General features: G+C 39.7%; 1 protein-coding gene across 1 annotated transcript in view; it reads left to right on the forward strand.

Annotated features, from left to right (window-relative positions):
- The window catches only part of LOC106092914 (lachesin), a 77,689-nt gene that overhangs the window by 29,741 nt on the left and 33,640 nt on the right, over nt 1-14,308 (forward strand). Inside the window, exon 2 of the mRNA XM_013259870.2 lies at nt 5,695-7,137. Coding sequence (XP_013115324.2) covers nt 7,020-7,137 — 118 coding nt within the window. The 5' untranslated portion in view covers nt 5,695-7,019. The remainder of the gene's footprint in view (nt 1-5,694; nt 7,138-14,308) is intronic.

A 14,308-nucleotide genomic window follows, 5' to 3' on the forward strand; every position in this document is an offset into this window, starting at 1 on the left:
AATTCTTATCCGAATGAACTGAAATATTACACAATGACTTCTACAATGTCAATCAGCATTCATTTATCGTCCGAATCGGACTATAACTCGATATAGCTCCAATAAGATTACAGTCCTTATTCAATATTCTATGTTTGTCTAAAAAGAGATACCGCGCATTGAACTCGACAAATACCATCAATGGTGGAGGGTATATAAGATTCGGCCCGGCCGAACGTAGCACGCTCTTACTTGTTAAAGACTAAATCAAGATTTCAAAGGACAGACATGACTACATTGTCTTTGATTTTTACGACGAGGAATATATAGCACTTTATAGGGTTGAAAATGGATGTTTCGATGTGTTGCAAACGGAATGACAAGACGAATATACCCCCATCCTTCGATAGTGGGTATAAAAAATATGTCATTTGAGGACGTATAGAGATAACTATTTGAAATATGAAATGGTCATAGCAGAGGTATTATCGAGCTCATGTGTAGAAAATATCCGTGGGCCTCTTCGCAGGGTCCTAAAGTTGATCACCTCGGCATTTGGAAAAATTGTTCGGTCTGCCAAATCGTCATTTGTGGTACCATTTTCAAAATATTTTTTTCTTTGTCTTTGCATAGTGCTCAAAAATCCCTGCTGCTTGAGGCATACAGTACCCCCACTGATTTCGGGAATATTTGACTTTTAATTTTTAATTGTTGCTGTTGATATTGGCTTCGTATTTTGCAATTTATGACGGTATTTGTTTTAGGGGTTATTCATGTTTAAACCTGTAGGGATAGTCCAAAGTCATCCGAAGCTGACCTTTTGATACCCTACGCCACATTGGATATGAAGGCTAAGTCATCAAATTTGAAATTTGCCTAAATTTGATTTTTTGAGAACATCCATTGATATATGGGTAAGCAAAGGCCTATGAAGTGAAAATCGGGAGGGCTATATTTAAAACTGAACAAATTTCTATGAAATTCATCAGTCATCAGAAGAGATATAAAGGAAACTAGGATCTGCAAGATACGCATTCATATATAGTGATGAAACCTCTACGATTATTCCCACTTCGAAATCTAAAGGCGCAATTATCCACTCTCGAAACCCAAGACCTTGAAATCAATGCTGATTTGCATGATAAGTTGGACATAAAAAAATTTTAGTAATTAGAAAAGTAAGATTATATTAAGAATGGCTAGATCTCAAGTGGAGAACCAGTGACCATTTCTCGAGGAGATGAATATCGCAAACCTTTGTTAACAAGACAAACTGTTCCAATCGCATTACGCATTACATTGAAATATTTTCCTCTGTGTAGTTCTTGCCAACATTTCTCCACTCAAAAAACATTTTCTACCTGCTGGCAGGATACAAAAGAAAGAAAAAAAAACATTTCCCTGTTAAATATTTAGAATCCATTCAGGGCATGATTTGAACTTTGCCCATAAAAATACAATGGGCCATTTTAGATCGGCAACGAATTTAAGGCTAACCAAACCTTACCGACCGAATGGAGATAAAACCCTGTCCGACATTAGGCGGAGGGTGCGTGTTATGTGTGCATAGCCTTAGGTAAGGACTCAAAGTGATGAGCATGGCATAGTTTACGGAAGAATAAGGGAGGGGAAATGACGAAATGTTAAAGTGCTAAAAATGTCCATGTCAGAGGTGACCAAAAATGTGTGCGAGTGTGTGTGTGTGTGTGTAGAGCAAAAAAAGCAACGGATATAGCGTATCTTAAAATTTAAATGTTTCAAACTCTCACACGCACATTGGTTCATCTTAATGCGTCTGGCGTAAGTGTGAAAGATGCCAAGCACACAGAAGGACTTTGACACCTACAGACACAGGCACACATATTTAGGTTGGTCACATGAAACAGTGTCTGTCTGCAAGACAGCTAAGACAATTTTAGCTGTCATAGCTATGGAATGACCAAAAAAAAGGTGGCAATACATACTGGTATACCTAAATACGAGTATGCCCATTTGAGTGTTGACAGCAGCGAGAGCAGTAATCACAATAGATAGATGATTAGCTTAGATGGAGTGGTAGTTTTTATTCTTTTTATATACACAAAGGTGGGGGGATTTAAGGAGGTGAATTATCATTACAAAACAAGTAAAAGCGTGCTAAGTTCGGTCGGGGCGAATCTTATATACCCTCCACCATGGATCGCATTTGTCGAGTTCTTTCCCGGTGTCTCTTTTTAGATGAACAAAGGATAAAAACAAGTAAAAAGGCATTAAGTTCGGCCGGGCCGAACTTTGGATACCCACCACCTCGGGTATATATGTAAACCGCCTTTCATCAAAATTCGGTGAAAAATTCATCTAACTTATGTCCCATATCAGTTATATTAAAATATGTTCCGATTTGGACCAAATACTAATAAGTACAGTAGATATATCTAAAAATAAACCGATCTGAACCATATACGACACGGATGTCGAAAAGCCTAACATAAGACTTTGTCAAATTTCAGTGATATCGGATTATAAATAAGAATTTTATGGGGCCAAGATTTAAAATCGAGATATCGGTCTACATGGCAGCTATATCGAAATCTGGACCGATTTGGGCCAAGTTGCATAAAAATGTCGAAGAGCCTAACTTAAAGCACTGTCCCAAATTTCGGCGAAATCGGACAATAAATGCCTCTTTTATGGACCCAAAACCTTTAATCGAGAGATCGGTCTATATGGCAGCTATATTCAAATCTAGACCGATCTGGGCAAAATTGAAGAAGGACGTCGAAGAGCCTAACTAAACTCACTGTTTAAAATTTCAGCGACATAAGACAATAAATGCGTCTTTTATGGCCCCAAAACCTAAAACCTAGATATCGGTCTATATGGCAGCTATATCCAAATCTGGACCGATCTGAGCTAAATTGACGAAGGATGTCGATGGGCTTAATACAATTCACTGCCCCAATTTTCGGCAAAATCGGATGGTAAATCTGGCTTTTAAGGGCCTAAGACCCTAAATCGGCGGATCGGTCTATATGGGGGCTATATCAAGATATAGGTTGATATAGCCCATCTTCGAACTTAACCTGCTTATGGACAAAAAAAGAATCTGTGCGAAATTTCAGCTCAATATGTCTATTTTTAAAGACTGTATGGTGTTTTAAACAGACAGACGATATAGCTGCCATATAAACCGACCTTGGGTCTTGACTTCTTGAGCCTCTACAGGGCGCAATTTTTATCCGATTGAAAAGAAATTTTGCACGACGTGTTTTGTTATGATATCCAACAACTTTGCCAAGTATTGTTCAAATCGGTCCATAACCTGATATAGCTGTCATATAAACCGATCTTGGGTCTTGACTTATTGAGCCTCTAGAGGGCGCAATTCTTATCCGATTATAGAGAAATTTTGCACGACGTGTTTTGTTATGTTTTGCTCATGCAAAATTTCAGCCAAATCGGATAGGAATTGCGCCCTCTAGTGGTTAAAGATGTCCAGATTCAAGATCGGTTTATATGACAGCTATATCAAAACATGGACCGATATGGCTCATTTCCAATATCAACCGACCTACGGTAATAAGAAGTACTTGTGCAAAATTTCAAGTGGCTAGCTATACTCCTTCGGAAGTTAGCGTGCTTTCGACAGACTGACGGACGGACGGACACACGGACGGACATGGCTAGATCGACATACAATGTCGCGACGATCAGGAATATATAAACTTTATGAGGTCTCAGACGAATATTTCGAGTAGTTACAAGCAGAATGACGAAATTAGTATACCCCCATCCTATGGTGGAGGGTATAAAAAAAAGGTTGTGCATAAAATAGAAGATAAGAATTCTGGTCCGATTTGACAAAAATTTCGCACGTAGTGTTTTGGTATCACTTCCAACAACTGCGCTAAGTACGGTTCAAATCGGTCCATAACCTGACATAGCTGGCATATAAACCGATCTTGGGTCTTGACTTCTTGAGCCTCTAGAGGGCGTAATTCTTATCCGATTGGAATGAATTTTGGCACGACGTGTTTTGTTATGATATCCAACAACTGTACCAAATTTGGTTCAAATCGGTCTCTAAACTGATATAGCTTTCATATTAACCGATTTTGGGTCTTGACTTCTTAAGTCTCTAGAGGGCGCAATTCTTGTCCGATTTGACTAAAATTTTGCACGTAATGTTTCGGTATCACTTCCCAAAAAGGCGCTAAGTATGGTTTAAATCGGTTCATGTTTTGATATAGCTGCCATATAAACCGATCTTGTGTCTTGACTTCTTGAGCCTCTAGAGGGCGCAATTCTTAACCGATCGGAATGAAATTTTGCACGACGTGTTTTGTTATGATATCCAACAACTGTATCAAGTATGGCTTAAATCGGTCCATAACCTGATATAGCTGTCATACAAACCGATCTTGGGTCTTGACTTCTTGAGCCTCAAAAGGGCGCAATTCTTATCCGATTGGAATGAAATTTTGCACGACATGGTTTGTTATGATATCCAACAACTGCGCAGAGTACGGTTTAAATCGGTTCATAACCTGATATAGCTGTCGTATAAACCTATCTTGTGTCTTGACTTCTTGAGCCTCTAGAGGGCGCAATTCTTATCCGATTGGAATGAAATTTTGCCTGACGTTATTTATTCTCACTTTCAACAACTCTGTCAAATAAGGTTCAAATCGATTCATAACCTGATATAGCTGTCATATAAACCGATCTTGGGTCTTTACTTCTTGAGCCTCTAGAGGGCGCAATTCTTATCCGATTGGAAAGAAATTTTGCACGATGTGTTTTGTTATGATATCCAATAACTGTGCCAAGTATGGTTCAAATCGGTTCATAACCTGATATAGTTGTCATATAAACCGATCTTGGGTCTTGACTTCTTGAGCCTCTAGAGGGCGCATTTTTTATCCGATTGGAATGAAATTTGGCACGACGTGTTTTGTTATGATATCCAACAACTGTGCAAAGTACGGTTCAAATCGGCCCATAACCTGATATAGATGTCATATACACCGATCTTGGGTCTTGACTTCTTGAGCCTCTAGAGGGCGCAATTCTTATCCGATTGAAATGAATTTTGGCACGACGTGTTTTGTTATGATATCCAACAACTGAGCTATGTATGGTTCAAATCGGTCCATAAACTGATATAGCTGTCATATAAACAGATCTGGGGACTTGACTTCTTGGAGACTCCTTTATTTTTTCCCTCCATGAAACCCATATAAGTTTTGTTTTGTTGCCTAAAACGGCAATGTCACAAATGGTACCACTGTGCTTTGTCATGCGAAACGTTTAATAAAAAGGGATTGCGATCAGATGAAATTTGACAAAATATGTTATTGTTCGGGAACAAAAGGGATTGTTTGTGTTAAATGATTTAAAAAGGGGGGTTTGATACCACCAAATACACACTGTTCCCTCCAACACATGCTCATACACACACACACACACTCTCTCATATGCTCGAATATTTACATGGGATAAGCGAATATGCATAGTTGTAAGGATTTTCTTGTCGTGGCGGAAAATGAATGAAAACAGTATGAAATTGAAAAATAATACATTTCCGCACACTCGGCAAATGTCAGAATCCTGCACATTTTAAAATTTTAAAACTTTTACCTCGCATCTTTCCAGCATTCGACTCTAAAAAAAAGAAAATTGTGAAAATGTCTCACTTGTCACTATTTTGTTTTTCTCCTCACCTTTCTCTTACAGCACCTGAGTTGCTACTTGCTACTCGTTAAGAACTTACACAGAGGCCACCTAGGTATGGATGTGAAATATTAAGTTGGGAAACCTTGTGTTGGCAGTGCATTTTCCCACAGCCAAAGCATTCATGCTGGCATATGAACCTACACGCAAAAGCCATACAAAATTCTGGTGTGTGTCATAAATGAAAAATCATACGAAGGAAAACTTCAGTTGAACTTTTTCACATTTTGCGAGTTTATTTTTATGTGCGCCATAACAACTCTGTCAGGGATGCAGCAGGTGAATGCATGAGAGCAGTTTGCTTTGGTTAACTAACAGGACATGCATGTTGCAAACTTGGGCCCTCACAGCACATCTCAACTGTTGTATGCAAATAATGGGCGAAGGAAGAGAGAAAAAGGTCAGCAAAGTGCAGCAGGAAGTTGTGTCGCATTCGCATTCATAAATCATTTGGAAAATTGATGCAGTACTAACATAGACCATAAAGGGCCAGGAGCAACGTGGTGGGCAAACCAATATTTACTCACATTTGTTTGCCTGTGTGTGTGCGTGTGTGTGTGTTTACTCAAGTTTACTGGTGTTTGTGGCAACAACACAAAATGCGATACAACAGTGATGATGAACAACTGCATGGATCAACATCATAAGGCCAAAGGACAACACGTAGCATAAGAAAACAATGCAAAAAAAAAGGACATTTATATAAAATATTTAAATTCATCAAGAGGGACATAAAAAGGCTCTGTGATCCTCACATGCACATTGCCAATGCTGCACAGTTGTCAGCCTTATCTGCGGGTGGTGCATCATCAACAACAAAGCAAAAGGATACCAACGACCACATGGAGTGGCTGGCATAAATGTGTTATGAACTGCGCCAAAACCCAACTCGGTGGCTCCGCAGTGACATTTAGCTACCCAAATCCACAGCCTGAGACAAATGGTTGCCACTTTGCCAGGAGTTTCAATAAATCCACTTCAAGAAGGAGTAATTTGACGTTCAATTTTCCCAAAACGAACATCCATTTTGTGCTTAAAACTCTGACGGGGGACTCTCACTCACTAATGAGTCCTGGCCAAGCGAAAACATACTCCAAGAAGCAAATTAAGGCAAGACAGATATTTGAAGCTTGCATTTAAAGCCTCCCACATATTGTTTGCAATTGCCAGAGGCGTACAAGGACCTTTGAACTTTTTGGCCAAAGACTAAATCTCTTCTAAATCCCACCGCCACCTCAAATTAGAAACGAAAAGCAAGACCATCCTTCCGGACTCCAAGTTACGAACCAGTCAAGGCAACATCACCATCACCATCCAACGGCAGCAATATGATATTCCTAATGACTGTTATTAAGGTGCTCCTCATAGCACTCAACATCTTTCCTAGCCGCTTCACAAATCGCAAAGTGATGTTTCTTATCTACCTGACAAATCTCGTCACACATGGTGAGTCATTTGGTTTTTTTCTTATTTTTGTTTATTTTGAGCGTTTTTGGCATTAAACAGAAAACGGAATTCAATGGAATCAAACCTAGGTTAGACATAAATGACGGCAAATACTCGCAAATAAATATCTAGCTCCTAGCAAAATCTAAAATTGACATATTCACTGAAGCTTGATTGGCATTTCGTTGAAATGCCATTAGAGAACGTTTCGAGGAATTCATACCTGAACGTAGATATTTAGGTATGGGTCATTCTACAACAGAGCATAATTTTTAATATCTCTCAAATAATGAAATTCACAGTCGTTATAAAATACAGTTAGCTAAAGTGATAGACAGACAGACCAGAGAAAAATGAACCTAGATAAAAACAAGTAAAAGGGTGTTTAGTTCGGCCGGCCCAAAATTTGGATACCCACCACCTCGGGTATATATATAAACCACCTCTCGTCATAATCCGGTAAAAAAAGCATAATTTATGCCCCCACAGCAGCTATAACGAAATATGGTCCGATTTACACCAAATTCGACACGAACATTGCGTGGTCTAATAAGCACAAGTCATTGCTCAATTTGCGTATAACAAAATATTGGCCTTTTTGGTAGCCATATATAAATATAGCTCGATCGGAATCATATACGAGAGGGATGTCGAAAAGTCTAACATAAGTCACTGTGTCAAATTTCAGCGAAATCGGATTATAAATGTGCCTTTTATGGGACCAAGACTTTAAAACGAGAGATCGGTCTATATGGCAGTTCTATCAAAATCTAAACCGATCTGGGTCAAATTAAGGAAGGATGTCGAAGGGTCCAACACAACTCGCTGTCCCAAATTTCGGCAAAATCGGAAAATAAATATGGGTCTTATGGGCCTAAGACCCTAAATCGAGGGATCGGTCTATATGGCAGCTATATTCAAATCTGAACCGATCTGAGCCAAATTGAAGAAGGATGTCGAAGGTCCTAACACAACTCACAGTCCCAAGTTTCGGCGAAATCGGACAATAAATGAGCCTTTTATAAGCCCAAAACTTTAAATCGAGAGATCGGTCTATATGGCAGCTATATCCAAATCTGGACCGATCTGTGAAATATTACAGAAGTATGTTGAGGGGCTTAACTTAACTCAATGTCCCAAATTTCAGCAAAATCGGACAGTAAATGAGCCTTTTATAGGCCCAACACCTAAAATCGAGAGATCGGTCTCTATGGCTGCTATATCCAAATCTGGACCGATTTTAGATGGACGTCGAGGGGCCCAACACAACTCACTGTCCCAATTTTCAGCAAAATCGAATAATAAATGTGGTTTTTATGGGCCTAAGACCTTGAATCGGAGGATCGGTCTATATGGCAGTCCAACTCTGGACCGATCTGGGCCAAATTGAAGAAGGATGACGAAGGGCCCAACACAACTCACTGTCCTAAATTTCGGCAAAATCGGATGGGCCTAAGAACTTAAATCGAAGGATCGGTATATATGGCAGCTATATCCAAATCGGGACCGATCTGGAAAAAGTTGAAGAAATATGTCAAAGGGCCGAACGCAACTCACTATCCCAAATTTCAGCAAAATCGGACCTAAGACCCTAAATCGGAGGATCGGTTTACATGGGGGCTATACCAAGATATAGCCCATCTTCGAACTTAACCTGCTTATGGAAAAAAAAAGAATATGTGCAAAATTACAGCTAAATATCTCTATTTTTAAAGACTGTAGCGTGATTTCAACAGACAGATGGAAAGACGAACGGACATGTCTAGATCACCCTAAATTTTTACTCTGATCAAGAATATATACTCCATAGGGTCGGAAATGGATATTTAGATGTGTTGTAAACGGATTGACGTAATGAATATACCCCAATCCTTCGGTGGGGAAGAGCGTGCTTAGTTCGGCCGGGCCGAATCGTATATACCCTCCACCTTGGATCGCATTTGTCGAGTTCTATGCTCGGTATCTCTTTTTTAGGCAAACAAAGAATATTGAATAAGAACTGTTATGCTATTGGAGCTATATCAAGTTATAGTCCGATTCGGACCAAAAACGAATGCTGAACATTGTAAAAGTCATTATGTAATATTTCAGTTCATTCGGATAAGAATTGCGCCTAGTAGGGGCTCAAAATGCAAAATCGGGAGATCGGTATATATGGGAGCTGTATCAAGCTACTGATCGATTCAGACCATATTATATACCTATGTTGAAGGTCATGAGAGAAGCCGTTGTACAAAATTTCTGCCAAATCGGATGAGAATTGCGTCCTGTAGTGGCTCAAGAAGTCAAGACCCCAGATCGGTTTATATGGCAATTATATCAGGTTATGGACCGATTTGTACTATTCTTAACATATTTATTGGGAGTCATAACAAAACATTTCGTGCAAAATTTCAAAGAAATCTAATAGAAATTTCGCACTCTAGACGCTCAAGAAGTCAAGACCCCAGATAGGTTTATATGACAGCTATATCAGGTTATGTACCGATTTCGACTATAATAAGCACAGTTGTTGGAAGTCATAAGGAAACACGTCGTGCAAAATTTCAGCCTTATCGGATAAGAATTGCGCCCTCTAGCGGCTCAAGAAGTCAAGAACCCAGATGGGGTTATATGGCAGCTGTATCAGGTTATGGACCGATTTGAATCATACTTACCACAGTTGTTGGAAGTCATTACAAAACTCGTTGTGCTAAATTTCAGCCAAATCGGATAGGAACTGCGCCCTCTAGACGCTCAAGAAGTCAAGAACCCAGATCGGTTTGTATGGCAGCTATATCAGGTTATGAACCGATTTGTATCATACTTACCACAGTTGTTGGAAGTCATAATAAAACATCTCATGCAAAATTTCAACCAAATCGGATAAGAATTGTGACCTCTAGCGGCTCAAAAAGTCAATATCCCAGATCGGTTTATATGGCAGCTATATCAGGTTATGAACCGATGTGAACTGTTCTTATCATAGTTGTTGGAAGTGATAATAAAACACTTTATGCATAATTTCAGTCAAATCGGATAAGAATTGTGGTCTCGAGGGGCTCAAGGAGTCAAGATATAAGATCGGTTTATATAGCAGCTATATCAAAACGTGAACCGATATAGCCCATTTACAATCCCAACCGACCTACACTTATAAGAAGTATTTGTGCAAAATTTCAAGCGGCTAGCTTTACTCCTTTGAATGTTAGCGTGTTTTCGACAGACAGTAGGATGGACGGACGGACGGATGGACGGACGGATGGACGGACGGATGGACGGACGGACGAACGTACGGATGGACGGACGGACGGCATGGCTAGATAGATTTTAAATGACATGACCATCAAGAATATATATACTTTATGGGGTCTTAGACGAATATTTCGAGGAGTTACAAACAGTATGACGAAATTAGTATACCCCCACCCTATGGTGGAGGGTATAAAAAGACATGGATGAATTTTGTAATAAACTGTGGATAAGAAACCTAAGATGTCCACCACAGACTCTTCGATAAAAATAGGGGGCCAAGAAAGATTGTCTATAACAATTTACAAACCTCTCTCTTGAGATTAATTCTGTAAATTTGGATTTAAATTTGAGCTTCTTGGAACTCAAAGAGTAAAATCGGCTCCAAGAATAAACATTTTAATTTTGTGCCATTAATTATACCCACCACCGAAGGATGGGGGTATATTCATTTTGTCATTCCGTTTGCAACACATCGAAATATCCATTTCCAACCCTATAAATTATATATATTTTTGATCAGCGTAAAAATCTAAGATGATCTAGCCATGTCTGTCCGTCCTTCCGTCTGTCTGTTGAAATCACGCTACATTCTTTAAAAATAGAGATATAGAGCTGAAACTTTGCACAGATTCTTTACTTGCCATAAGCAGGTTAAGTTCGAAGATGGGCCATATCGGACTATATCTTGATATGACCCCCACATAGACCGATTCGCCGATTTAGGGTCTTAGGCCCATAAAAGCCACATTTATTATCCGATTTTGCTGAAATTTGGGACCGGTCAGTTCAGATTTAGATATAGCTGCCATATAGACCGATCGCTTTATTTAAGGCTTTGGGCATATAAAACGCGCATTTATTATCCGATGTCGCCGAAATTCAGTTCAGATTTGGATAAAGCTGCCATATAGACCGATCTCTCGATTTAAGGTTTTGGGGCCTTAAAAGGGGCATTTATTGTCCGATTTCGCCGAAATTTGGGATAGTGGGTTTTGTTATTTTGCAATTTTTCTGCAATTTGGCCCAAAATCGATCATATATACCCGAGGTAGTGGGTATCCAAAGTTCGGCCCGGCCGAAATTTACGCCTTCTTAGTTGTTATACCCACCACCGAAGGATGGGGGTATATTCATTTTGTCATTCCGTTTGCAACACATCGAAATATCCATTTCCGACCCTATAAAGTATATATATTCTTGATCAGCGTGAAAATCTAACACGATCTAGCCATGTCCGTCCGTCTGTCCGTCTGTCTGTTGAAATCACGCTACAGTCTTTAAAAATAGAGATATTGAGCTGAAATTTTGCACAGATTCTTTTTTTGTCCATAAGCAGGTTAAGTTCGAAGATGGGCTATATCGGATTATATCTTGATATAGCCCCCATATAGACCGATCCGCCGATTTAGGGTCTTACGCCCATAAGAGCTACATTTATTATCCGATTTTGTTGAAATTTGGGGCAGGGAGTTGGGTTTGGCCCCTCGACATCCTTTGTCAATTTGGCTCAGATCGGTCCAGATTTGGATATAGCTGCCATATAGACCGATCCTCCGATTTAGGGTCTAAGGACCATAAAAGCCACATTTATGGTCCGATTTCGCTGAAATTTGGGACAGTGAGTTATGTTAGGCCCTTTGACATATTTCTTTAATTTGGTCCAGATCGGTTCAGATTTGGATATAGCTCCCATATAGACCGATCCTCCGATTTAGGGTCTTAGGCCCACAAAGGCCACATTTGTTATCCGATTTTGATGAAATTCGGGACATTGAATTGTGTAAGGCCCATCGACATCCTTCGTTAAATTGGCCCAGATCGGTTGAGATTTGGATATAGCTGCCATATATACCGATCCTCCGGTTTAGGGTCTTAGGCCCACAAAAGCCACATTTATTATCCGATTTTGATGAAATTTGGGACAGTGAATTGCGTAAGGCCCATCGAAATCCTTCGTTAATTTGGCTCAGATCAGTCCAGATTTGGATATAGCTGCCATATAGATCGATCCCCCGATTTTTGGAGTAAGGCCCATAATAGCCACATTCATTATTCGATTTTGCTGAAATTTGGGACAGTGAGTTGTGTTAAGCCCTTTGACATATTTCTTCAATTTGGTCCAGATCGGTTCAAATTTGGATATAGCTGCCATATAGACCGATTTCTTGATTTATGGTTTTGGGCCCATAAAATGCTCATTTATTGCCCGATGTCGCCGAAATTTGGAACAGTGAGTTAAGTTAAGCCCCTTGACATACTTCTGCAATATCGCACAGATCGGTCCAGATTTGAATATAGCTGCCATATAGACCGATCTCTGGATTTAAGGTTTAGGGCCCATAAAAGAGGCATTTATTGTCCGATTTCGCCGAAATTTGGGACAATGCTTAGTGTTAGGCTCTTCGACATGTTTATGCAACTTGGCCCAAATCGGTCCAGATTTGGATATAGCTGCCATGTAGGCCGATATCTCGATTTAAAGTCTTGGCCCCATAAAAGGCGCATTTATAATCCGATTTCACTGAAATTTGACACAGTGACTTATGTTCGGCTTTTCGACATGCGTGTCGTATATAGTTCAGATCGGTATGAGGTATATGAGTATAAGGTATGAAATTTTTATCGAATTTTGATGAAAGGTGGTTTACATATATACCCGAGGTGGTGGGTATCCAAAGTTCGGCCCGGCCGAACTTAACGCCTTTGGTTTTGCCTTCAGAGCTCGTAAAAGTTTATAATCGTCCCACAAATTTATTTCGAACAAAAAAAAAAAAAAACGAAAAAAAAGAATCCCCCATGAATGGCAAAGTGGCAGGGCTCGCCTCAAGATAGGGGCTTGTACGGTGGATTTGTTGACTTGAATATGCTACAAATTTATGCACAAGAATTTTTCACTAGCTGGAGACTTAAGACTTAATCTCCCCCGAGTACAAGTGTTGCCACTGGTAACATGGCAGTAGCAGATGAGTGCAGACAATTTATCTGCGTTCTTTTTTTGTTTCTTTCTCCTGCTGAGCATAAGGAAGTGCTACACTGAACGAAAATCTATAAGTTAACGACTTATGGACTACAAACCAAAGCAAATTGTAATCATGTTTGGCGAATACTTCACATTCGTTCGAGGTTATTATTTTGTGAATGGTGGAAATATAGTAACTTTTTTGTTTCCATTATTGTGAACTTCACAACAATGCGAAACATTGTCCGCATTGAAGTAAAACTCATTTCATGTTTAAATTTTAATTCACTTTCTCACACGTATTCCGACAATGTGAAACATGTCTGCAGCAACATTTGTTCGAACATCAATGCGAATGTTCTCACTCGACGAGGAAAGTCTGCTAAGTATCTAGGAAAAGTAGCAGAAATATGAATACGTGGAAAGAGTTTCGGTGGGGAACAGATGGGAGAGGAAATAAAATAATGGCCCAGATCGGTTCAGTTTTGGATATAGCTGGCATATAGGCCGATCCGCCGATTTAGGGTCTTTGGCCCATAAAAGGCGTATTTATTATCCGATGTTGCTGAAATTTGGGATAGTGAGTTGTGTTAGAACCTTCGACATCCTTCGTCAATTTGGTCCAGATCGGTCCAGATTTGGATATAGCTGCCATATAGACCGATCCTTCGAGTTAGGGTCTTAGGCCCATAAAAGACATATTTATAATCCAATTTTGCGGAAATTTGGGACAGTGAGTTGTCTAAGGCCCTTTGATATCCTTCGTCAATTTGGCCTAGATCGGTACAGATTTGGGTATAGCTGCCATATAGACCGATCCTCCGATTTAGGGTCTTAGGCCCATAAAAGCCATCTTTATTATCCCATTTTGCTGACATTTGGGAAGGTGAGTTGTCTTAGGCCCTTCGACGTCCTTCTTTGGTTTGGCCCGGATTGGTCCAGATTTTTTTGTAGCTGCCACATAGACCGATCCGCCAA

The sequence above is a fragment of the Stomoxys calcitrans genome, chromosome 1 (genome assembly GCF_963082655.1).
Source record: "Stomoxys calcitrans chromosome 1, idStoCalc2.1, whole genome shotgun sequence".
In the NCBI taxonomy this organism is placed as follows: Eukaryota; Metazoa; Arthropoda; class Insecta; order Diptera; family Muscidae; genus Stomoxys; species Stomoxys calcitrans.